Source organism: Buteo buteo, chromosome 8 (assembly GCF_964188355.1).
Source record: "Buteo buteo chromosome 8, bButBut1.hap1.1, whole genome shotgun sequence".
Classification (NCBI taxonomy): domain Eukaryota; kingdom Metazoa; phylum Chordata; class Aves; order Accipitriformes; family Accipitridae; genus Buteo; species Buteo buteo.
Window position 1 is genome coordinate 46,653,436 of NC_134178.1, and position 20,171 is coordinate 46,673,606.

General features: G+C 51.8%; 2 protein-coding genes across 3 annotated transcripts; both read left to right on the forward strand.

Moving 5' to 3' along the window:
- Positions 1–289: 289 nt before the first annotated feature.
- USP5 (ubiquitin specific peptidase 5) lies at positions 290–15,533 on the forward strand. Of its 2 annotated transcripts, none has more exons than XM_075034562.1 (20): positions 290–463; positions 1,970–2,095; positions 2,394–2,460; positions 5,334–5,467; positions 5,771–5,916; positions 6,220–6,404; positions 6,983–7,077; positions 7,589–7,782; positions 7,945–8,016; positions 9,336–9,417; positions 9,635–9,760; positions 10,195–10,348; positions 10,741–10,915; positions 12,279–12,367; positions 12,577–12,768; positions 13,320–13,463; positions 13,622–13,767; positions 13,854–14,007; positions 14,656–14,740; positions 14,914–15,533. In XM_075034562.1, exons 1-20 carry the CDS (start codon positions 356–358, stop codon positions 15,005–15,007), a joined length of 2,568 nt encoding a protein of 855 aa, XP_074890663.1. In that variant the 5' UTR covers positions 290–355; the 3' UTR covers positions 15,008–15,533. The 2 variants fall into 2 exon arrangements, with proteins under 2 accessions (XP_074890663.1, XP_074890664.1); XM_075034563.1 differs by having other exon boundaries at positions 12,577–12,699.
- Positions 15,534–15,650: 117 nt separating this feature from the next.
- TPI1 (triosephosphate isomerase 1) lies at positions 15,651–18,748 on the forward strand. The gene is made up of 7 exons (XM_075034564.1): positions 15,651–15,864; positions 16,740–16,863; positions 16,950–17,034; positions 17,166–17,298; positions 17,551–17,636; positions 17,816–17,903; positions 18,170–18,748. Exons 1-7 carry the CDS (start codon positions 15,753–15,755, stop codon positions 18,286–18,288), a joined length of 747 nt encoding a protein of 248 aa, XP_074890665.1. The 5' UTR covers positions 15,651–15,752; the 3' UTR covers positions 18,289–18,748.
- The last annotated feature ends 1,423 nt before the right edge of the window (positions 18,749–20,171 follow it).

Sequence of the window (20,171 nt, forward strand, 5' to 3'; positions counted from 1 at the left end):
GTCCTCTGCGCGGAGGAGGGACCCGCCTCGCCACGCCCCCTCATCTCCCGCTGGGGCCGCCCGGCGGCTCCGCAGTCTCCGCCCGGCAACGTCCCGCCTCGCCCGCCGCCGGCCCGCTGTCAATCTCCGGGGAGCCCCCCGCCCCTATTGGCCGAGGAGCCCGGTACCTCCCCCCCCAGCCCCACCCGCGACGGCAGAAGGATGGCTGCGATTGGGCCAACCGGCCGGGCGGTGCCGCCCGTCCCGTCCCTCGGCCTCGCCCGTGAGGCGCGGGATTGGCCAGAGCCCGCCTGACCACGCCGGGCCCTGATTGGTTAGGGTGGGGCCGTGGGCGGCGCAGCAGTGAGCCGCTGTCATGGCGGAGCTGAGCGAGGCGCTGCTCTCGGTGTTGCCGTCCATCCGGGTGCCCAAGGCCGGCGACCGGGTCCACAAGGACGAGTGCGCCTTTTCCTTTGACACGCCGGTAAGCGCTCCCCGCGGCCGGCCCGTCCGCTTCGCCGGGCTGCCCCCGGCTCCGGCCCGCTCCCAGCCCACCCTCCCGGCGGGGCGGGGGGCCGGGCGGCCGCCGCTTTCGCGGGGCGCGATGGGATTTGTGGTTCCCCGGTAACGGGGAGCGGCCGGCGCCCGGGCGGAACGCCGGGTCCTCCGGGACTACAGAGACCGGCGTGCCCCGCGACGCGCTCCTGCCGGCCGCGGGGCGATGGGGGCTGTAGTTCTGGGGACGGAGCGGGCGTGGGCAGGTCGCTCGCCCCGTTCGGTTGCCGGCCCGGCCCGCCTGGAGAGCCGGTGCCCCCCCCCCCCACCGACGCCCCACCGGCTCCGCTGTAGCGGGGCTTGCCGGGACGGGGAGGGGGGGAACGCCCCGGGCCCGGCCCTGGCCCTTGGCGGCGGCGGTGAGCGGGTCGGGGGTCCCGCCCTGCCCGGCTCTGAGCCTCCGACCTCACCGGGCGGCGTGGCCCGGCAGGCGGGGGGGGGGGCGAGTCGGTGCTGTGTCATTAAGATGGCAGTGGTCCCTTCTCCAGCCGTCTCCACCCCGCCGGCATCCCTGCTCCTCCCTCCCTACCCCCGCCTGGCCTAGGCGGACCTGGGGAGGCCCCGGAGGGCGAGGGTGTCCGTCCCGTGCCCCCCGGCTCCGTGGCTTCACCCGTCGGGGCTGTGCCCCGGCCCACCAGAAGGAATGGGCTGCGGCTGGAAGATACGGGTCCTTCGAGGAAGCAGCACACGGCAGCCTGGCCCTCTTTCCCTCCCGGAGCCCCGCAGGGATGCCTGTCCACGCGCTCCCCGCTCTGACTCTGTCCCGGCTGCTTCGTGTTGGGAAGCAGGCTGAGAGCTTCTTGGTGGTTTCCTTCTTCTCCAGCCTCTGCGTTTGGGTCCCGAGCCCCTTTGATTTAAAAAGGGTATCTCTGCTGAATGAGCGTGGCGTTTTCCAGGTGCTTCTGGGATGGGGAGGGCTCACTCTGTATCCGTTTCGGAGCCGCTCGCAAGCTTTCGAACGCAGCAGCAAAAATAAACAGTGGTCTGTTAACCTTCCTCACGCTGTAGTTTGGCAGCATTCCCTGTGGCACTGGGAATTACGCTTTCAGACAGGGTGCCAAGGTTTGGTTGGTGATGGTTGTACCATGCTCTACACCTGTGAACTGTGCATGCTAAGGGCCTTTTGCGAGATAAGCTTCTGAGGAATCTCGCTCAGGCTTTCGTGAATCGGTAGCATCCTGACGTAAAGGAACAGGCAAATAGCTTATTAAATACGTCATCTTGACAGAAGTACCTGTTCTTCTAGGACAGCCAGGCTGGGGCTTGCCATCTTATTTCCGACTAGCTACTCAGTGGCTGGTACGTAGGAATAAGCTGTAGCCACAATTTAGTGGATAACGATTAGTGTTCCTAGAGGGAAGTCTGTGCCTATCCTAGCAGTTGGAATGGCATTCTTTACCACCTCCCTTGAGTTTTTATCTCTCCTTCTTCCCAGGAGTCAGATGGCGGCTTGTATATCTGCATGAACACGTTCCTGGGCTTTGGGAAGCAGTATGTGGAAAAGCACTATCAGAAAACAGGCCAGCGGGTCTACCTGCACCTCAAAAGAACACGTAAACCGGTAAAAAATAAAAATAAAAATACCATCAAACTTGTTCTGAAATAGCGAGCTGGGCTCTGTCTCTGTATTCAGTCAGATATGGTGTTCTCTCTCCTCAAATGTAACTGATGTTTTTCTTGGTGAATTGAGGTACACCAGTTCTTCAGCTCTGCTTATGGTGAATTGTTGTATGGATTGCCCATGCTATTTCTGCCTGGCCTCTTTCTGTTTTCAGAGTAGCTTAATTTCAATCCTTAAGGCTTGCCACAGCTTGCCCGCCCCCCTAACTCTATTTCCCCATTTCTTCTCAATGAAACAGAAGGAAGAAGACACCAATTCCAGTGCTGGGGACCCTCCAAGGAAGAAACCAACTCGCTTGGCTATTGGTAAGAAAGCACTTGCGTACCGTATCGTCCTTGTTGTTTCGAACCAGTCGTCTGGAGCTGCCTGGCTCTGTGGCACGTCTTTTTTGCCTGTCCTCTTCTGGAGTAGTTGAAGCTAGTATTCTACAACCGAATTCAAACTTTATGTTTTCTAGTCTGTCTTAGGTGGGCAGTTTTTGCAAAACAGTTGCTGAGGTGGTAGTTTTGTTCTACATTCAAAGTTGCATTGTGTTTTCTGTAGATAAATATGTTTTGCATCGTCTCTTAACTCCATATGCCTGACTCAGCTTGGTGTGGGTATAACCAGTGTGGGGCTGTTGCTTTTTAGTTTGAGAAAATGTCTAAGTCTGAGAAAAGTTTGAAATTTCTGATAGAAAACCTGTTTTTTAAATTTGTCAGGTATCAAACTAGTGTTATTTATATAGATGGGAAAGAAATTACCGGTAAATGCTGTATTAACATTTTGGGCTTGATAGTTCTTTGAAATACAATGCTGATACTGGAGGAAATACACGTGAACATTAAAATATAAAAAACAAGCCCTTTTTTGGAAGAGCAGAGCTGGTGTTCCATTACTCTCTTGCACTGACTGAAAAGGCTCTCATGGCAATCAGCGAAGATGCTGCTTATTTGGAGGAGTCTCTCTTGGCTAGTAATTTCTGAACCATTATGGAGATCTGTAAAGCAGAGCATAGGAACATTTTTTAGCAGTAACAGGTTCTTGGCTTGCTGGAAGCTGACCACTAGAGGGAAATCCAGAACCTGGCTGTGCACGTCTTGGTTTTTGCTCACTTTTTCCTTGACTGTGCCATTGTGTAGCAGATGCCCAGTGACTCCACTGCTACCACAGCGCAAACACCAACATTAAGACTTTCAGCTGCTCCCAGTTTTTATGGTGGGGTGAATGGAGTCCCAATGGTCACTTCTAGCAAATTGAGACTAGAATCTACGTTTCTTCAGATAGCCAGCGCTTTTATGTATATGATTATGCTGCTTTTGGAGAGATGAGGCCCGGTCTGCATTATGAGTTATTTCTGCATCCTCAATTCTACAAAGGTCTTGAGACAAGCATTGTCACTGGGTCAGCAAATAGCTGCCTGTGATAACAGCTTAGTGGCGTGAATGGAGCGGGAGAGAATAAAAGAAAGTATTAGCCCTGTGAGGCAGTGATCTCAAATGTAGGAGAGGGGGTTTTTCCTCTTTTTTAGCTAAACGGTGGTGGTTTAGCTAATCCTGACATGGGAGATTTTTTTAAGTACTAGAAAGATGTAGGAGCAAAATGTCATTGGCTGCAAAATGTAGCCTTTGATCTCTCTGTACCTCAGCTTCCCTCTCCATGAGGAAAAAAAACCAAAACACAAACTATAGTGCTTGCTTCCCTGGCTGCATGTTGGTTGGATGACTCTTGGAGTTTGTGGTGCTTGGATATAACCATGGAGAGGGAGGCAGTGTACCTCGTGGCAAGCTGTTGGCTATACATGGGGGAAAAAGGGCTAGGAGGCAGTCTGCTGGCTGAAGACCCTTTTTCTCATCTGGAGCCTCAGAAAGTTCATATAACCACCCAAGGGGACCTCACTGGTCTTTTTTAGTTTGTTTAGAGTTCAGGAATTGTATAATACCCTGAGGGATTGCTTTACTCTATGAAGTGATGGCAGGAGATCCTCTCTGGGATGTGCTAAAGAGGCACAGAGGAGGATTATCTGGGTATGTTGTTGCATGATGCTGGTGACTGTTTTCAGGTATTTCTAAAATCACTCAGGCTTGCAGCACCTGCATTCATACGTGGCAGTTTGTGCATAGTCTAAAAAATGTAGGTATTTGAGGGGAGAGTTGCAGGAGATATTGTGGGAACCGGGTATTTTTTTCAACATTTCAACTAAATGGTTGTCAGAAATGTGTCACACACAGGATTCTTGAGGCTGAGGCTTAACTCATATTCCCTTCAGAGATTTGTTGCAGCGACAGATCTTCGGAGATCTGTTGCAGAGATCTATTGCAGTCACAGCATGCCATTTTTAAAGAAATAAAGGAAATTCAGTTTAAAAAAAACATAGGGGGTTAAGTAAGCCATGCATCTTCTGCCCATTTCCTTCTGGGATGTAAGGTGGCAATGCTTGGAAAACAAGGCAGGCCATGGTTTTTACCTGAGTACCTGCGTAAATCAGAAATTGTTCCCTACACTGCAAATGTTACTTTTTGGTGAGCGTCCATCATGACTCTTGACAACTGGCAAATAACCTGCTGTGTATGGAACTCCCATTTCTGTTGCAACTTTTGGAAAGCATGGCTAGGTGGGCATGAGAAACTACTAGCACTAGATCTTTCCTGAGACTTTTCCGGTAATTCTGGATGTTCCGGTTCCAGAAGAACTCCTGGTTTTCCTTGCTTAAGTTCAGATCTCTGAACTGTCCTTCCTGGAAGAGGCAAGAAGCAGAGCTAGGATCCTTAAAGATGCTGGTAGAGTAGACCTTTGAACCAGGTTAGAATATGATCTCTTCATGCACATCTCCATTGATTGTCTTGGATGTACTGTGAAGGATGAACCAGCAGTGCTTTATCATGGCTCTGTCCTGGCCAATGTCTCTCTAGAGCACGTCATCTTTTTTCTGGTTGTAGTCAGGGTCGGGAGATTCCTTCTAAGCATCTGTAAAAAGAGCTGGGAAAAACAAACCTATTGTCGTTAGGCTTTTATTTGCTCCTGTGAAGTCCACACCGCCAGCAGAAACTTTGGGATCCAGAAATGGAAGAAAGATTGTGTATCATTGATCTAGGGCTTTGCCTTAGTCGTGGCGCCTTATTTCATGTAAGCTATGGGCAAAGAAGCTTGGCAAGCTATTTGGTTTTACCTGTTTCCACAATATTTTTTTTTCCTGTAGGTGTAGAAGGTGGATTTGACATCACAGAGGAAAAGTTTGAATATGACGAAGATGTAAAAATAGTAATTTTCCCAGAGCATTTGGATATTCCTCGTGATGGGCTGGAGGGACTACCAGACATGGTCAAAGACAGGGTATGTTTGCGTGGAGAGCTGTGTTTTCTGTTGGCAGGGAGGAAATACACCATTAGAGAACGAACCGCTGGCCTGTAAAAGGGATCCTGCAGAGCTGCTGTGAAGTCTCAGCTTGCAGTAAGCAGGGTTGTTCTGCACTTATACCATGCTTTATATTACGGAGTCCTGGCTTGTGACTGAGGCTCCTGAATGCTGCCCTAGCACGACTGACTTGCCGATCTGAGCCTAAATGTGGAGTGCTGTGGCACTGGAAGCTTCTTTCCTTGTGCCCTTCATTTTTTTTTCCTGCTGTCCTAATTCCAGATTGCCAGTGCAGTTGAGGCCATCCTGACAGCAGATTCAGCATCACGGAAGCAGGAAGTGCAGGCTTGGGATGGGGAGGTTCGACGTGTTTCCAAACATGCCTTTTCCCTGCATCAACTTCAGAATGATGTCCGCATCCCACCATGGTGAGCATAGTACTGAAACTAGCTGTATCGCTCTGTATCCCAGACCCAACCCCATCACCTTCTTCTCCTGTCCTGGACTGCGGCAGCAGATGGGACATTTTTTGTGAGTCTCCTGAGCGTGCCTTGTCATAGTAAATTCAGGGGAAATGGCAAACTAAGGTATTTCAGGATGTTCAATGTTCTGAAGTAAGAGAGGAATGAGATTGCTTATACTATGGTCAGTGGGTAGTAATGGAGAGGGCTTGAGAGGTAGAACCCCAGGGTTTTCACCCTAATCTCTTTTTCTCTGTTCCTTGTCAATAGTGGCTGGAAGTGCAGCAAGTGTGACATGAGGGAGAACCTGTGGCTGAACATGACCGATGGAGCCATCCTCTGTGGTCGGCGCTATTTTGATGGCAGTGGTGGCAACAATCATGCAGTCGAGCATTACCGGGAAACTGGCTACCCACTGGCTGTGAAACTGGGAACAATTACTCCTGATGGGGCTGGTGAGAAGGGGGAACCTCTGAAGGTTATGGATGCCAGGCACCACTCAGGCTGACTGTGGTCTCTGACAGGGGAAGTCAGGGAGGATTTCCAGGCTGTTGTTGCCCATCTTATGACCTGGAACATTCGGCGTCATCCTACTGTGAACTTTCCCACTCTGACCTGCTTCTTGTGGCAGGCAAAGAACCAGCTGACAAAACCTTGCCTTCCTCCTCCCCTCTCTTGTAATTTGAAGGGTTTTAGAATAGTTATCCAGGTTGCTGTTGTTTTCTGTGGTGGCACGTTTATCAAATAATTTTGTGTCCAAAGCCTGAGCAGAGTATATGGCACAGTAACCCACTTCCCTCACTCCAGACATACATATACCTTGATCAGTGACAAAGCTGTTTGTCTTGTCATGTGGTTTGGAGGAACCTCAATGTTCTGTCTGTTGTGTTACTCTCCTGAGAAAGGAGAGAAACCCCAGCTGCTCAGTTTGTCAAAACTCCCAGTTCTGAGCACTCTGTTCTCTTCATCCAGCAGTGAATGTTAGATCACAGGCCATGATAAGTCTCTCCCTTTCCTCTCTGTTCCCGCATAGACGTGTACTCCTATGACGAGGACGATATGGTGTTGGATCCCAACCTGGCAGAACACCTTGCTCACTTTGGGATCGACATGCTCAAGATGCAGAAGGTGAGAGGAGGTTCTTCCATAGGCCCAGAGGAGGAGAGAAGGAATTCTGACATTTCTTAGCTGGATCCCAGCTTTCCATGGCTATGCAGAACCATTGCTGGTCAAGAAACCCAGTATTTTATCAGGCAGAGAATTGCCTTGTCTGCCTTTCCTCTTACATTGCCTTTTTTGCCCTCTCTGTCCCTCAGGTTTCCCATGGGGCTCTGTGTCAGTACTGTAGGCAGGGAGGTGCCCAGGCTCCGAGCTTCACTCCCTGGATTCAGTGTTAGTGTATGATTTCTATGCCCCTTTAAAAGGGGATGGTTAGATTTCTTCCATGTTTCTTACCATTCCTCTTTCTGTCCCAGGTATTCAGATATTTGAAAACAATTCTTGTATTTGGCTTCTCTTCTCATTTAATAAAATAGAATGGATTTGACCCCTTATGTTTCTCTACAGCATTGCCCTTTTCACACCACTGGTGTTCCCTTGAGTCTTCTTTGAGGGTTTTTCCTGTTCTTTCCCTCCACAGACAGACAAGACAATGACAGAACTGGAAATAGACATGAACCAACGCATTGGGGAATGGGAGCTCATCCAGGAGTCTGGCGTGCAGCTCAAGCCTCTCTATGGGCCTGGGTACACTGGTATCCGTAACCTGGGCAACAGTTGCTACCTCAATTCTGTGATGCAGGTGCTGTTCAGTATCCCAGACTTCCAGAGAAAGTAAGTGAGCTTAATCACTCCTTTCCATTAGCCTGGGATCCCCTGGGATCAGTACAAAGGTCTCCTAGAGCTGGAAGCTTCTGTTACAGTAATCCGGCTCAGAACTGTGTTTTTACTAGCTGAATCCATATGTCCCTTAGATTGCTCTGTTTTGCTTTGCAGGTATGTGGACAAGCTGGAGAAGATATTCCAAAGTGCACCTTCGGACCCCACACAGGACTTCAGCACACAAGTGTACGTAGAGTTTTGGTGAGAGAAGGAAGGCTGAGGCTGCCTGGGTGCGTCCCCTCTGCGCTGCTACAGTGTGCTTTGCTGCAGGTTTCTCCCTCAAGCCTTGCCTCTCTGTTTCCGTGTCCATCACCAGAAACACTGATCCTCAGTGATCAATAAGGATCTAAGCCAAGAAAGTTCAGCTGAATGCCCTAGATGGAGAGGACAGAGTGCACCTCAGTGTTCATGAGAGGCTCTTAAATGTATTATGTGGGGAACGCAGTACCATCTATTACCACGGGGGGATTTCTGGTAGGCATACTCTATCTGTGTAACAGCAAAAAGGTACTTGCCCTCTGCAACGGAGGGAGATGGCTAAGAGCAAAGAAATACAGAGATTTAGGCAACTTTATTCACAGTGGATAACTTATGTATGCCTAAAGAGGCTTCCTGCAAGAGGTGTTGTGCAAGCAATAGCAGGAGAATATACAGAAGGAGGAACACAAGATTTGGGAGGGTGTTGCATTTTAAATACGTGAGTTCTCTGGTACATCTTCTCTAAAACAGCAAAGCAGTATATGGAGGTTTGGGGTGAAGGAGTGGAAGGTGGGATTTGTGGAAGGGAGTTCTGCGGTAAGGGAGGATTCTAAATTTGGACAGCCTGGAGTAAGTGAGGTGTTCACTAAGGAGGGGGCTAAGTTGAGGCAGCCATATAGATTTTTGCCTTGGCAAAGGGAGGACTTGGTAGGGTTTGGTTCCAGAAAAATGGCAACAGCAATGGGAAAGGACTGGAGTGATGTGGAACAGTAGGAGAGTCTGAGCATAGGAGGAAATTGCTGAACGTTACTGTTGTCCATTAAGTGCTTCATGCAGACAATCTTTCCCCTGGGAAAATGTGATCAGTCTGCTCACAGCAATGCTATTTCTGGCTCAGACAATTTCAGTCTGCCCTGTTGTCTCCTGCACAGTCATTTAGACACACTGCTACTTTACCCATGTCAGGCAGCAGCTTAGTTTGGCTGTTACGCAGCTGCTGTAAGGCTCAGCACCAGCTGCCCTTGTGCCGGGAAAAGGAGGCTGTTCCTTTATGTTCTGCGCAATGTGCAAGCAATGGTTGAGATTGGTGCCCAGAAGTCCTAGTAACTTTCAAATCAATGATGTCTCGTGGGACCCGAGAGCAGACCAAGATAAGATAATCTTGGCTGGTGCAGCAGAGAAAGCTGATCTCTCCGAGGTTGACAGTCCACGGCAGTGTTAAAGCTGGATGAGTTGATGTGGGTCCTGGAGTGTGTAGGGTTGAAGAAACCATTTTGATGCTAACAGTGACTTCTTCATCATTCCAGAGCCAAACTGGGCCATGGACTGCTTTCTGGGGAGTATTCAAAGCCAGCTTCTGCAGATGGGGAACAGCAGCCTGATCAGAAGGTGAGACTTCGATACGGCATCCTCATGATGTGTGTGTTGCATGAGGTGTGTATGTTACATGGGAAAGAAGGGAGAACCCTTTCTGAAGACGTGTCCTGGCGCTCGTTCCAGGGCCCTGTCACCCGAAGAAAAGCATGGCTAAGAGTAGAGTGCTACATGCCGGGACAAATGCTTGGCAAATTATGACCACCTTCCTCTTCCACCTTGTTATTTGCAGGGTATGCAAAATGGCATTGCTCCACGCATGTTTAAGTCCCTCATTGGAAAGGGACACCCAGAATTTTCCACTAACCGACAGCAGGATGCCCAGGAATTCTTTCTGCACTTCATCAACATGGTGGAGGTAATGGTTGAGTCTATCTGTCAAATCATGGGAAAGCCCAGCTTTTTCTCCCTGAAGCAAGGGGTGAGGAGTGGTGGTGAGAAGCTGTCAATCGAAGCAGAGACAGGGAGAGAACACAGGGAAATGGGCTGCCTAGCACCTGCGGGAGCAGAGAAGGAGAGATGCTTGGCCATATTTTCAGGGCTAATTCCTTGGAGAAATCTCTTTGGGGAGTGGCACAGCTGGAGATGTAAATTGTCTCCTTTAGGAGCAGAATGGCGTGGGTTCCTGGGGTAGAGAAGTTGGCTCTAGTTTACTCTTTGCTGTGTTTTCAGTGGACTGGGTACAGAAGTGAATACTCTTTAGCCATGTCCTGTGTGGAACCGATGCTGCTGCAGATACTTACTTCTGGCATTCTGATGTTACATCTATCCTTCTAATCTCTCCTTCTTCAGAGGAACTGCCGCAGCTCGGAGAACCCTAATGAGGTCTTCCGTTTTCTGGTGGAGGAGAAGCTGAAGTGCCTGGCCACAGAAAAGGTGAAATATACCCAGCGTGTGGACTATATTATGCAGCTGCCTGTGCCCATGGATGCTGCCCTCAACAAAGGTCAGTAATGTGCCAAGGCCAGAACAGTAGCAAACATTAGGTTTGGATACTGTACTTCTATTACAGCACTCCTTCAATGAGAAAGGGACTTCCTCAAGGACTGGCTTTGCCATGTCTGAAGCCAGATCGATCCTTCACCTGCTTTTGTGGGATCAGGCTGATTTCTTCAGAGGTGGTGTGACATGGTGATGTCCCTCTAGAACCTTTCCCTCCGACACCACAAGCTGGGCTATGATTTAACAGCAAAACAGTAGCAGAACAGTGGTCTGGAAGACACTGTCTACTTTAGTGCTCCGTTCGCGATGGCGTGTATCTATGGGCCTATTCTGCCTCTGGGTGTTGCTTTGGAGGTACCTAGAGGTGGTCCTTGACTCCTCTGCTTTATTCTCTAGATGAACTACTGGAATATGAGGAGAAGAAGCGGCAGGCAGAGGAGGAGAAGCAGCCACTGCCTGAGCTGGTGCGAGCCAAGGTGCCTTTCAGCTCCTGCCTAGAGGCCTATGGAGCTCCAGAGCAGGTGGATGATTTCTGGAGCACAGCCTTGCAGGCCAAGTCTGTGGCTCTCAAGTGAGTGTGTGTGAGTTACCAGCTAGGCTATGACAAACTGGCAGTAGCTGCGTCTTTGGGGACTTCTTTTAGTTGCTTGGGGGAGAAGTGTTACCAAAGCTTTGTAGTGCTCCACACCCTGGGCCCATGGAATGCTGAAGCAGAGGGGGAACCAGTCTGTCAGTGCTGAAGTGATTGCCCCCAAGGGATTACAGTGGGCAGAACAGCAGTGCTAGTGAAATCCTTACCATCAGATTTCAGTTGCTGAGGGGCTATGAAAATACAGTGATATTCTAGAAAACAAGCAGCTTTTACTCTAAATTCAAAATACAGCTTTAAAGTCAGTACTGACAGTATGGCAACGCTGGTCTTCCATGGTCTCTAGAATGTCTTTAAAGGAAGTTTTTAGCTGTTAAAGTTTGAGCAGAACACTGAGTGTGACAGATGTGCAAGTTATTTTGAAGAATACTAACTTAAATGCTAATAGCAAGGTTTAAAAAACAGCTTTAATTTGTCTCACTGCCTGCAGCACATGCAACAGTGCAAAGGTGCAGTGAGAAGATTACAGACTTAAGCAGCTTCCTGCTGTGATGCTGCTGACTGTTCTTCTGCAATGAAAGAGTAGTCCTCAAAGAACTGGAAGTGTTTTTCTAACAAATATTCTGTTATTGAGCAATAGCTACTATAAACGAACAGTCAATAACGCCATCACATTGAAAAGTAACGTTTTGTTTTGCTTTGAAGTCGTGAGTTGTGTTCAAACTCTTAGTAAGAATTAGCATTGAACTTATAAATTAATTTTATGGGATGTTACAATTATCACCCGATAATAAATATCTGTCTCTTATTACTGCTTCTCCCTTCACAAATGTTCCCGTCTGTTTCATAGATTCCAGACACCCTCTCTTTCAAACTGTCTAACTAAATAACGTTCAATCAAATTCAGTTAGCTTAAAATTCACTGCTTCTGCTTCGTAGCCAAAGAAGTGCTCTTGTGCTTGAAAGCTTGTCAGTTCCTGCAGCTGTATCTGTCGGTCTAATGAAAGATGTTATTTCCTCCACGTTCCTTAAGGGTTAGACTTTTAATTAAATACTAAAATCTGAGGAGGCTTGTAAAATACAGGATTGGAAAGTAGAGAACGTACTATTTTTCCTCATCCCCCAAGATTTTGTAAATGTTGCATTCTGTCTCATCTTGTCAGAGCATCTGCTTTAGAAATGGTTCTGTGTTTGAGGAGCTTTAAGCTCAGCATAGGAGAGCTGCACAGGTGTGTGTATCCCCCCTTTGGACGTGCCTCCACCCTACTCACTGATTTCTCGAATCAACTAGGTGCCCTCAATCATTGCTGCCAAAGTATTTAGAAGTATTATTTATCTCTTTCAGAACAACACGGTTCGCCTCTTTCCCGGATTATCTGGTGATCCAGATCAAGAAATTTACTTTCGGTCTGGACTGGGTGCCCAAAAAGCTTGGTAAGGAGGATGAGAAGGACAGAACGTATAGGTATTGGGAGTCATATATGGGTATGGTGGTCATTACTGCAAAGAGGAAAGTAACCACCCCAAAAGGAGCTGCAGACTATAGCATATTGCATCCCCAGGGACTTACCCTTCTAGATATCCCAAGCGAGTCCTTTGTTTCTTGCCCCTATGGGGAGGCTGAGCAAGACTGTATCTTGCAGATGTCTCCATTGAAATGCCAGAGGAGCTGGATATCTCTGCACTGCAGGGAACAGGGCTGCAAGATGGAGAAGAAGAAATGCCAGACATCGCACCCCCACTGGTGACACCAGACGAGCCCAAAGGTAGCCTGGGGTTCTATGGCAACGAGGACGACGACTCCTTCTGCTCCCCTCACTTCTCCTCTCCGACATGTTAGTGATTCTCCTCCTCTCTTCCTGATGCCTGACTCATTTCCTTGCTCTCCTTGTCTTGTCTCCCATGCTAGTGGTTTCCACCTGCTCAGACTTTCCCTGTCCCTCTGTCAGCGAATGCCGGCTGCCTCCCTTGCATGCCTGTTATGCAAGGGTGTTACGCAGGGGAGTTTGTTGATTCCTGTTCTGTGGAAGATGGGGAGGTGGCATGTCTAGAGCATTTAGAGGGGGCAGAGCTGGGGTTTATACAGGATTTAACTGGTAGAGGTATTTTGTTTTCACAAAACACAGTGGGAGGTAAGGGTTTGGAGGGTAGGGAAGAGCCAGGGCTCCCGAGTTCATGAGTTGAATCCTTCTGTTCCCTGGGGTGCCTGTGTGCGAGACTGCGCTTCTGAAGAAGAACGGTAGCAAAGGGTGAGAAAAGCAGAGAGACAGAACTTGAGTGAAACGAAGCCAGGAAATGGTGGCATGGGGGGCTGTGTGACACTGCACAAAATGGAGTAGGCAGGGCTGGGTGGGAGCGGGTGGCTCTAATCTCTGTCCTCCCACAGCACCCATGTTGGATGAGTCAGTGATTATCCAGCTAGTGGAGATGGGCTTTCCCATGGATGCCTGCCGCAAAGCCGTGTATTACACAGGGAACAGCGGCGTTGAGGCTGCCATGAACTGGGTCATGTCACACATGGATGATCCAGGTACGAGACCACATGGCCATCGTGAAGCTTATTGCATCTGGGCCGTTGTACTTCCCGTCCCACTACCACAGCAGAAAACTGAAGTAGTTGGGACCTCAGGCTGTATCCCTTTTGGAGAGATCTAAATGCTCTGACCTGTGTTCCGTTTTCTGCTGCAGACTTCGCTAACCCGTTAGTTCTCCCTGGATCCAGTGGACCAGGGTCAACTATTGCCTGCCCAGACCCTCCTTCAGAAGACAGTGTGGCCACCATTGTCTCCATGGGCTTCTCCCGGGACCAGGCTATGAAAGCGCTTAGAGCCACGGTGAGAGGCATGGGTGATGTCAGAGTGAAAGGATATTCTCAGGAACAGGCATTCCCGAGTTCACAGTCTTCTCTTCTTCCTTCCAGAACAACAGTCTGGAGCGTGCTGTGGATTGGATCTTTAGTCACATTGATGACCTTGATGCAGAAGCTGCTATGGATATCTCGGAGGGACGCTCGGCAGCTGAGTCCATCTCTGAATCTATCCCTGTGGGTCCTAAAGTGCGCGATGGGCCTGGAAGTGAGTTCCAAGCAGTAGGAGTGGGGTTTTGGGGATGCAGACTCAACACCACTTCAACCTCCTAATCTGTGCAGTACCGCAGGTTTTGGCAGCAGCAGCTGCCACAGAGGTGGCCTGGTTGTTGAGGTGGAAGCAGGGAGAAAAAGGAGAGGGGTGGCAAAGCAGGGTCTAGACCCTTTCAGGCTGGGGATTACCTGGAAGCCAGTAAGAGAGAGGCAGAGGAAGAGCCATCAAGTGAAAGACAATGGGAAGGGCTGTGCTGCTTTTTCCCAGTCATCCCAGGAGGCTTTTCTTCAGGCTCCCATTGAAAAAACAGGTCCCAGTCTCTGTGCAGAATCAGTGCCAATGCTGCTGGGTGCCACAGGGAGGGGGAATCTCTGCCGTTACCCGCCTGGGACCAATAGGCCAAATAAACAGTTGGAAGAGAGAAGGCTAAGTGGCAGTTACCATCTGTTTCCCTGCACGTTTGGCCTGCAGACCAAATCCAAATCCTCACGATCACGCTTGACAGGAGACCCAGTTCTAAAGTACTACCCTGCAGAGCTTCCTTCAGGGATGCTTTTCTAGAGAGGGTCCTGCACACAGGGTGTTTTGGGGTAAAATGCCTTTCTTTCTCTGATCACTCCTCTCTTCCCTCCTCCTCTCAAGAATATCAGCTGTTTGCCTTCATCAGCCACATGGGCACTTCGACTATGTGTGGGCACTACGTTTGTCACATCAAGAAAGATGGCAGGTGAGAGGGATTTTCATGGCGTAAGGAGGACTCAGAGGTACAGCTTTAAATCGCTGTCCTCCCCTGTTTCTTCAGAGGTCTTGGGGGGGTCGGGGATGAGGGCGGGTGAGGGGAGTCAAGTTTCGTCTTAGCCGCAGAATGGTGTCCCTGAGCTCCCCTTCTGCCCGTTGCAGGTGGGTGATCTACAACGACCAGAAAGTCTGTGCTTCTGAGAAGCCCCCCAAGGACCTGGGCTACATCTACTTCTACCAGCGGATTCCCAGCTAGAACATCCTCTTGCTGTGTGTGGTGGGGGGAGCGTGGGCTGAAGGTGTGGGGCGCAAAGGGGTGGGGGCAGTGAGGATGAGAGCAGGGTCCTTCTCTCCCCCGCTCCTCTTTCCCCACTCGTCCCTTCATGGCGACACATGGGGAGACAAGAATTCCCTGACTAATAGACCGGGGGCTGGAGCCCCCCGTGGACATGAGTGAAGGGGGTCCGGGATTGGGGGTGGGGGGTGGGAATATCTGATTCTATAGGAAATGTCCTCACTGTCCCCACCCCCGTGTGACACACAGCCCTAGTGCTTTGCTGCTTGGTGGGATGATGCCACCTCCTTGCTGTCCAGAAAGAAAGGAGGGGGCTTGTGTGTATGTGTGGCTTGTGTATGGGGGGGGGTGGGATTCCTCCTGCCTGCCCCGCCGGGGAGGGCGTGGGGCTGGCAGCAAGGTGGGCCACGAGCGGTGTCCCCCCTCCCCCCCTCCTTGTGTGCCCTTTACATGCCAAAATACACGAGGGACAAAATAAAATTCAAAATCCCCCCCTGGTTTCTGTCTGTCTGCGCCCCCCCCGCTCCGCACACCGAGGACCCGCGGCGGCAGCCGGGACACGGCGGGGGGCGGGGCCGGCGGGAAGGGGCGGGGTCTGCCGGGGGCGGGGCCAGCGGAGGAGGCGGGGCTTCGGGCGGTAAAAGCGGGCGCCGCCGTTGACCTTCGCGTCGTTTCGTCCGGTACCGGCTCCCGGCCCGCTCCCGCCATGGCGCCCAGGAAGTTCTTCGTGGGGGGTAACTGGAAGATGAACGGCGATAAGAAGAGCCTGGGCGAGCTCATCCACACGCTGAACGGCGCCAAGCTTTCCGCCGACACCGGTGAGGGCGCGGCAGCACGTAGCGCACGTCCCGCGCGGCGCCTGGCGGCCGGGCGGCACCGGGGACCGGCCACCGGGCGGGGGCAGCGGCAAATGTCAGAGGGCGGCGGGGGCCTAAATATAACCCGGCCGCGGGGGCTAAATATACCCGCGAAACCGGATCCGGGGGCCGCCGGCCCGGCGGACACGTGCGGCCGGCCCCCGGGAGGAGGCCGAGCCCCCCCCCCCCCCCCCCCCCCCCGGTGGCAGGCCCCGGTGGGAGCGGGTGGCCCCGGTGGGAGCGGGTGGCCCCGGTGTCGCCGCGGCCGAGCCCCCTCCCCGGCCACCCGTGTCCCTGGGCCCCGCGCCTCTCCCTCGGCCTTGCCGCCCCCGCCCCGTGTGCTCCCGGTCCCGCCTCACGGCCGGTACCGGGAGGGGGGGGGGGGGGGGGGGGTGCGGAGCTCCACGTTTCAGCCGAGCTGCGCTGCCAGGGCGGGCCGTGAGACCGTGCCCCTGCCTCCCCGCCGTGCCCGGTTACAGCCCCGGGTGTCACCCGGTGCTGCCCGGTTCCCCCCCCCCGCCACCCCAGGCAGCGGGTCGGGATTCTCGGCCGGTCTCTCAGCTGGTCCCGTTCCAAGGGACCCGTGTGAACCGGCCGAAGGACCTGGTGTCGCCTGTCTGCCCACTGGAAAGGGCTTCCTCCCTCCCTGCCGTGGAGTCATCGGATAGCGGGGATATTCCTGCTGCCGAGGGTCCCCCAAATGTCAGCGAGGGCACCTTCCCGGGAGCGGGGGAGGGGAGAGAGAGGGATGAGCTCTCCGGGCTGGGATTTGGGGTCGGTGGCCGGGTACGGTTTCTGCCCTTTCCTGAGGGTAACCCGCCTTCTCTGCCTTCCAGAGGTGGTTTGCGGAGCCCCCTCCATCTACCTTGACTTTGCCCGGCAGAAGCTCGACGCGAAGATCGGAGTTGCGGCGCAGAACTGTTACAAGGTACCAAAGGGTGCTTTCACAGGAGAGATCAGGTGAGCCCGCAGAGGAGAGGAATGCCAGGGTGCCTCTGGGATGTGAATTTCCTCCAGAGGTTGCGAGTCATCTCCTTTCTCCCCAGCCCAGCAATGATCAAAGATATTGGAGCCGCGTGGGTGATCCTGGGCCACTCGGAGCGAAGGCATGTTTTTGGAGAGTCTGATGAGGTGAGCGACCCTGGAATGGCGAGATGGTCCAGCTCAGATGTGCCTGCAAAGGCTGGAGGGGTGAGCAGTTAAAATATGACTACGGGAGTAGTTCTGACTTACTGGTTGCCTTGTTTCTTTTCCATTCCCAGTTGATTGGGCAGAAGGTGGCTCATGCCCTAGCTGAGGGCCTTGGAGTCATTGCCTGCATTGGAGAGAAGCTGGATGAGAGAGAAGCTGGCATAACAGAGAAGGTGGTTTTTGAACAGACCAAGGCGATTGCTGGTAAGGGAAGAAAACAGGTGCTTTTTTCTGCTTTGGACGTTTGGGAAATGGCCATCCTGGCCTTAACTGGAAGGCCAGAATGGCCATCCTGGCCTTCCTTGTGAGACTTGCAGAGACATTGCTGCAAAAGTTCATGCACAATATTAAAGTGGTCATGTTAATAAAAGCCCTGCATGTTCCGGAAAGTTCTCTAGCTCTACCCTTCCCAACATGGGGTACTGTGCTGACCTATACCTTCTCCCTCCTCTCCAGATAACGTGAAGGACTGGAGTAAAGTGGTTCTTGCCTATGAGCCAGTTTGGGCTATTGGAACTGGTAAAACTGCAACGCCCCAACAGGTATGAGTAGGTGAAAGGTGGCTGACTAAATGGCCAACTGACCCTTCCCACTCAAGAGATCTTGAAGATTCTCTCCAAAGGCTAAAGATCTAGACAATCTGTAAAGATTCTCTCAAAGAGATTCTCCCTTCTCTTTGGAATGCTCAGCCCTCAGTGGGATTCTTTCTGTTCCATTGCAGGCTCAGGAAGTTCATGAGAAGCTGAGGGGGTGGCTGAAAAGCCACGTGTCTGATGCTGTTGCTCAGTCAACTAGGATCATCTATGGAGGTAAATGAGCTTGAAGCCCCTTTCCAGTGCAGGAAGCGCTTAGTTTCTCTGCTTGTTGCTGCAGTTGTACAGCATGCTCTGCTGGTGAGGAAACTCGAGACTGTCAGAGCATGAAGAGCCACCTACTAGCTTGTTTGGGTAAATGGGAGACAGTCTTACTGTCTGCATAGTAAGAGGTGGCGAGTACCTTGCAGGTCTTACCTTTGCCCTGGCTGCATTTTCTAGAACTGGCCACATCTGACCTTAAAATACTGCTCCCTCCTTAGGTTCGGTCACTGGCAGCAACTGTAAGGAGCTGGCCTCTCAGCACGATGTGGATGGCTTCCTTGTTGGTGGAGCTTCTCTCAAGCCAGAGTTTGTGGATATTATCAATGCCAAACACTGAAGCAGCCTGTGAGGAGCAGTCCCTTGTGGTTCAGAGCGAGAAACGGAAGGAAGAAGGGACCTTTCATTGCACATGTCTCAGTACAGAGGCCTCCTCTGAGGCTTTCCCCCTCCACGGTCATTGTTCTAGCTGTGCTGCTAACCCCCACCACCATGTTGGAGTCCTGTTAGTGGGAGCCTGTCTTGGCAGAGCCTTGACAGCCTCCTCTCTGAATTGGCAAAATCCTTGGTCGCCTCTTGACCTGTAAGAGCCCACAGTCAACCTGGCCAGTGCCTCCCCCTTTCTCTGCAGTGCTGCAGGGAGAGGGGGCTACTGGTGCTGGGGGAAGGAAAAAGGAACTACACTCTCTTACATCCCTCAGCTCCGTCAGCAAGGAGCCTGTCAGCTTAGACCCTTGTGAGATGTCTTACCTCACCTGTTTCCCGTACTGAACAATAAATGAAAAAAAGCAAAAAGCAAAGGTGTGTCCTGGATCTTATTCAGAAGCAGCTGGGGAAAAGCAGAGTACGGAATTTGCTGCTTCTGGAGGTAGCTGGTTGCAGAGAGGATAGTGTGGGTTTTGTGGGGTGGTTTGGTTTGGTTTTTTTGTTCGGTTGGTTGGGTTTTTTGAGGGCCCACTGTTACCCTGGCAGGCATTGCACAGGTTCAGCCTGTATCTTGCTATCATAGGTTTTACCTGCAGCATGCCCTGAGCATCTTGCTCCTCTCCTGTTACAGCTCCTCTTTGGGCCCCAGCATGATTTGTGTGCATCTATTCCAGTAGCTGCTGGAGCACCTGGCCATTCCACTAGTGAGCTGATCTTTGCAGGCAGGCTTGGTAATGTGCTCACCGCTAGTCTTTGCCTGTGAGGACTGGTAATTGACTTTGCTGCTCATTAAAGATGGAGCAGAGCAGCTCCCTCTATGCAGGGAAGGTTTTTAGGCCATGTGCTGAGGCTGTGCTTGCTGGCTGCTTCCAGCCGTGGGCTGATGGGTGAGAAAGCAAGACTGGATGTTATTTCCCAGCCGCTGCACCAGCTGGGAGATTTTTAGGGTAGTGAAAAAGGAAGTGCCTCATAAGGAGGAGCTTGGCTGTGAGGCAGTATATCCGTGGGAGCCTATAGGCAGTGCTCTGGTATGGAGCAGACATGCAAACGGGCGCTCGGTCTGTTAATGCAGAGCTGAGAGATCCTCTCCCATTTCATGTTTCTGGTCTGCAGTAGTTTTTGCAGTTGTGGCATATTCCTCCCCTGGTGCTCCGGCTGTTGGTGTATCGCCCTGCCAGTATCGCCTGAGGGATGAAAGGCAGGAGGTGAGGGACCAAGGAGAAAAATCTCAGGAAATGCGCTAATGCTGCGGGTCCTCCTGCTCTGTTACAGTGCTGCTGGAGGAAGGGACGGGGAGAGGAGAGTCCCTGGCCCTTCAGGCGGTATCTCCTTGCCCGCTGGGAACAGAAGTCTGGCCCCCACCCTGCCCGTTCCTCAGCAGGAACCTTTTGGGAAGGAGCTGCTGCCAGACCTGGGGCAAGCTGCCAGTGCGGTGGGCCAGCCCGCCCTAAAATAGCAGTGAAAGCAGCCATGGGTCACGGTGGGGTAACTGCTGTTAAGAAGCCCAGGGCGGTGGGTGCCTGGCATAGGAGCAGGATGGCGGGGAATCTCTTGTGATGGAAGCAAGCCCATCAAATGGAAGGATGTGCGACGGCCTGAGAAGGGAGAGCCTGCCTGCAGCACAGAGATTACGGCTACTGGCTCTTGGTGTGTGGAGAGGAGGATGCTTCAAAGGCAGAAAAACCCCAAAATATTCCTGAAGATTCTGTGGTTTGTATAACCAGAGTAAGTGTTCCTGAGAGGTTGCTGGGGCATAACCGTAGTGTGGTGCCTCAAGGCATTGGGGTGGGCATGACC